The sequence below is a fragment of the Sinocyclocheilus grahami genome, unplaced genomic scaffold (assembly GCF_001515645.1).
Source record: "Sinocyclocheilus grahami isolate Dianchi unplaced genomic scaffold, SAMN03320097.WGS_v1.1 scaffold45.1, whole genome shotgun sequence".
Lineage (NCBI taxonomy): Eukaryota > Metazoa > Chordata > Actinopteri > Cypriniformes > Cyprinidae > Sinocyclocheilus > Sinocyclocheilus grahami.
The window spans coordinates 38,319-42,673 of NW_015505224.1; the positions used below are offsets into that span (position 1 = coordinate 38,319).

A 4,355-nucleotide genomic window follows, 5' to 3' on the forward strand; every position below is an offset into this window, starting at 1 on the left:
GGGGGGGGGGGGGGGGGATTTCAGTGAACAGTTCTTACTTTGTTTTCTTAGTTTGAAGAACATTTTACAATCTAAAGAACCTTTTTCCACTATAGAATCTTTTGTACAATGTTAAAGGTCCTTCAGGGAACCATAGATGCCAGTTTAAGAGTGTTTAATTAATGCATTTTCCTGTGACCCATACAGACACAGAGAAGTCCCATCAGAACCACACAGATGAGTCGAACCCAGAGGACGGCTCTTTAAAGAAAAAACAGCGCAGGCAAAGGACACACTTTACCAGCCAGCAGCTCCAGGAACTTGAAGCCACCTTTCAGAGAAACCGCTATCCTGACATGAGCACGCGAGAGGAGATCGCTGTGTGGACCAACCTCACAGAAGCAAGAGTACGGGTACGTGTCCCTGCCAAGCTAAACCACTGCATAGCTATGGCACATTGCATTTCAGAAAAATGTGCAGATCTTATCATTAAAACCACACTGAGTTGACACGCTGACTGACAAAGATAAGAAGTTATGTTCACTATGCTGTCACTATGGTGCATTTGGATACTGTGTGTAATGAAAGGGCGTCCTTTTGAACCACGGGACATAAATTATAGGCCCGGGCTATTCCAGGATTTTCAGGAACACTTAAACACAAGACATCGGCTTTGGTATTGACTGTGGCGGGGGGTTTTTTTCTGTTTCCAGAATACTGCTAAATTGAGATTTGTGATGTAACGTGAACAATAGTTTGCTTAGAAAAGCTTAGAAACGTTTTGTGACCTTCTGTTCCAACAAAAAGCAGAAGTTTGATGGGTGAAGCACACAAAGAAAGCAGGTGGGCTCCCATTCTGATGGATGACAATACAATCGCTATACCTCCTTGGCTGGCGCGCATCTAATGGATCAAATTCATGTTGGCCAGAGGAAAGGTCACATAGCACACAGTCTTGGTTGTTATTTTGAAAGAACAACAGAGGTAGAGATACCCCTTTCCTAATGTCTATCAGTGGCCTCCTGAACCATTCATGTATTTCAGTAATCCCAGCTGGAACCTTATGCCACATATTCCGCATGCTTCTGCTGTCATATTGATTTACGCAATTGATAAGAGTATGTGCTCCTAATAAACTCACAAACCCTAAATCATGGCCCTGACCTGATGCCAGCTTGACCCAGGATACTTTAAACCCCCCCACAATGGACCACACATGACTGCGAAGGGTTCTTCTCCAATTGATGCTGGTTTTTACATTCATTATATCAATATTGAGAGGACGAATGTACATTTGTTAACCATTCACTAACGATTTAAAGTTTAGAGAACTTTGGAGATGGTGGATGAAGGTTCCACAGCAATGCAATAGATAAACCATTTTAGAACCTTTCATTGAACAGTTCTTAAAAGGACCATTTTTTAGTGTGAAGAATAATCTAAAGAACCTTTTTCTGCTATAAAGATCATTTGTGTATTTGAAAGGCTCTGTGGATTTTAAAGGTTCCTCGTGGAACCATATATTTCAATAAAGAAACTTTATAGCTTTAAGTACAAATTCTAGCCATTTAATATATAATACCTGTATGCCAAAAATATAGAGAATGAACACACCAACCACTGAACTATATTTGACATTCAGTTATTTTGGAAGGCTTTAAACACCATTGCCGACGTGTCAGTGGAACATTCACAGAGGAGGGTATTCCCTCTCTCCCAATATAAACTGGTATCATTTACAGTACACTGGATAAAAGATGTCATGAAATATTCCCAGAAAACAGGCTGAATCACAAGTACAAGTGCAGCAATATTGAATCATTATCTAAGGTTTTTTTTAATGTGAAGACAGTAACTTTGAGTCATGATTGTTTATGTCTTTATCATATTTCTTTAGAAGTTCCTAATATTAAAAAATGTCATGAGTTAGCTATAGAGTTATGAGGAAGGCATTTTTTTTGTGCCGCTGTCATATAATGGATGTTACTTTTAAAGCAAACCATTTCCATAAAGGACGTATTTACACTGCTAAAACCTAATAATTAAAAGAAGTTCTTAATTTCTTATTTTCCTCCCCTGTGTTTCTTTTACTAATTACAGTCTGTGAACACGTTCAAAGGGAAAAGACCGACAAGAAAACAGCTTTATAATTTCCCAGAGAGCTAAATGAAATATATTCATTTAAATTTTCACATTAAAACTTTAATCCACCCAATATCCCCTAAATTAGGATGTAAAACTGACTAAATGTGAGGGAAGCTCTTTAATGACATTTCTCACTGGGGAAACTCATAATAAGTGAATAAATGAGTTTAATAAATGAAGCACTTAAATTCTGCCTTGTGGAACTTTTCTTGTTCAAATCGGAATATTAAAGTTCTGCCTTTTATATCTGATGTTAGGAGCATGCTATGAATATGGGTTTCAAATGTATTGTTTTGCACGAATTACATTACATTGTGGTAAATGTGCATCCGTCGTAAGCCCTGTTTCCTCATTGTCTTTCCAACAGGTGTGGTTTAAAAACCGCCGCGCCAAATGGAGAAAGCGAGAAAGGAACCAGCAAGCCGAGCTGTGCAAGAACGGCTTCGGCGCCCAGTTCAACGGACTCATGCAGCCCTACGACGACATGTACTCGGGCTATTCCTACAACAACTGGGCCACCAAGAGCCTGGCCAGCAGCCCGCTGTCAGCCAAAAGCTTTCCTTTCTTTAACTCCATGAATGTAAGCCCACTGTCGTCCCAGCCAATGTTCTCCACGCCCAGCTCCATCTCTTCCATGAACATGGCCTCCTCCATGGTGCCCTCGGCGGTGGCAGGGGTGCCGGGCTCAGGCCTCAATAACCTGGGAAACCTGAACAACCTGAACAGCCCCACCCTCAATTCTGTGGCGGTGTCGGCAGCGGCCTGCCCTTATGCCACCGCGGCCAGTCCGTACATGTACAGAGACACCTGTAACTCCAGTCTGGCCAGCCTCCGGCTCAAGGCCAAACAGCACGCTAACTTCGCTTACCCAACCATGCAGAACCCTGTGTCCAACCTAAGCCCCTGCCAGTATGCTGTGGACCGGCCAGTATGAAGTCCTAAAATCTAGCACTCCGAAAAACCCAACCCGAATTTCAAGCTCTTGTCTAGCCAACCCCACATTTGACTCCGAGGCATCATGAACTTGTTATGGTTTCTGAAAGGACAGAATAGGAATAAGCTTCACGAGGAAAGGAGCCTCACAATGGACCAGGACTCATGCGATAACATGTCGAGACTTTGTCGCTGAACCGACCAACTGTTTAAAAGCTTTTGTCCACTGCATGATTAGAGAGAAGTACAAAAGAGGACCTAAACACTTCCACTGCGCCCACGGGAAGACGTTGCAAAGCCAAACGAATACCTGTTTTCACCATCAGTACAGACGAGAGGATGTACATAATGGACTCTGTATTGTATGTGATAAAAAAAAAATTATATATATATCTCGGACATGTAGTATTTTAATGATGAGAGAAGCATGTTCCTCACGAGCGGATGTACCTCCTTACGGAATTTTAATCTTTGTTGTGAATTCCATTCACTTAAGGTCAGAGGTCAAGGGTCAAAGGTTGTTGTAAGATGACGAGACGAAACCTAGCAGTGAGTAGTTTCAGATGAAAAGAAAAATAAGAAAATACGGAAGAAGAAAAACTCTGAAAATTAGGACTTTTTTTAAAGAATTAACTAAAAAGCCATTGAGTAAATAGATTTGTGTGGTGTTCTAAAAAAAAGGGAGTCTATGACTGTAATATAATGTATGTAAGAGTGCAGTTGTTATAAAACAAGCTTTTTCTGGTGTAGCCTGCTTTGTCTCATTAAACTTAAAATAAATGATTATTTGTTTTTATGAATAACCCATGCTTTGAAAGCACTGGTCTGGTCTAAAACACAATGCACTTGTGACATAGCAACGCAACCTCAAATCCATGGCAACGCTAAACAACATGAAGTGAGCGCGGGAGGCAGAGAGATATAGATGTTCTCGTTGGCCTGTCACTGATCTGTTTGACCTACAGTCTTGGAGGGGCTTCCATCAAGTGCCACTCACAATCCTGTAACGGGGGGGGATTCTTGGTGCCGTGCCTCGTACTTCCGAGGGAATGCTGCCAAGATTACGCAAGTGTATGAGAGGCATCCCTCCAGAGAGACGCTTTTTCTGGTGTAGCCTGCTTTGTCTCATTAAACTTAAAATAAATGATTATTTGTTTTTATGAATAACCCATGCTTTGAAAGCACTGGTCTGGTCTAAAACACAATGCACTTGTGACATAGCAACGCAACCTCAAATCCATGGCAACGCTAAACAACATGAAGTGAGCGCGGGAGGCAGAGAGATATAGATGTTCTCG

At 41.5% G+C, this 4,355-nt stretch overlaps 1 protein-coding gene across 3 annotated transcripts in view; it reads left to right on the forward strand.

The window, feature by feature from the left end:
* LOC107582478 (pituitary homeobox 3) overlaps positions 1-3,830 on the forward strand; it is a 17,026-nt gene extending 13,196 nt beyond the window's left edge. For all 3 annotated transcript variants that reach the window (XM_016268324.1, XM_016268325.1, XM_016268323.1), the window contains exons 3-4: positions 187-392; positions 2,492-3,830. In XM_016268324.1, the coding sequence (XP_016123810.1) occupies positions 187-392; positions 2,492-3,058 (773 nt within the window). In that variant the 3' untranslated portion in view covers positions 3,059-3,830. The remainder of the gene's footprint in view (positions 1-186; positions 393-2,491) is intronic.
* The last annotated feature ends 525 nt before the right edge of the window (positions 3,831-4,355 follow it).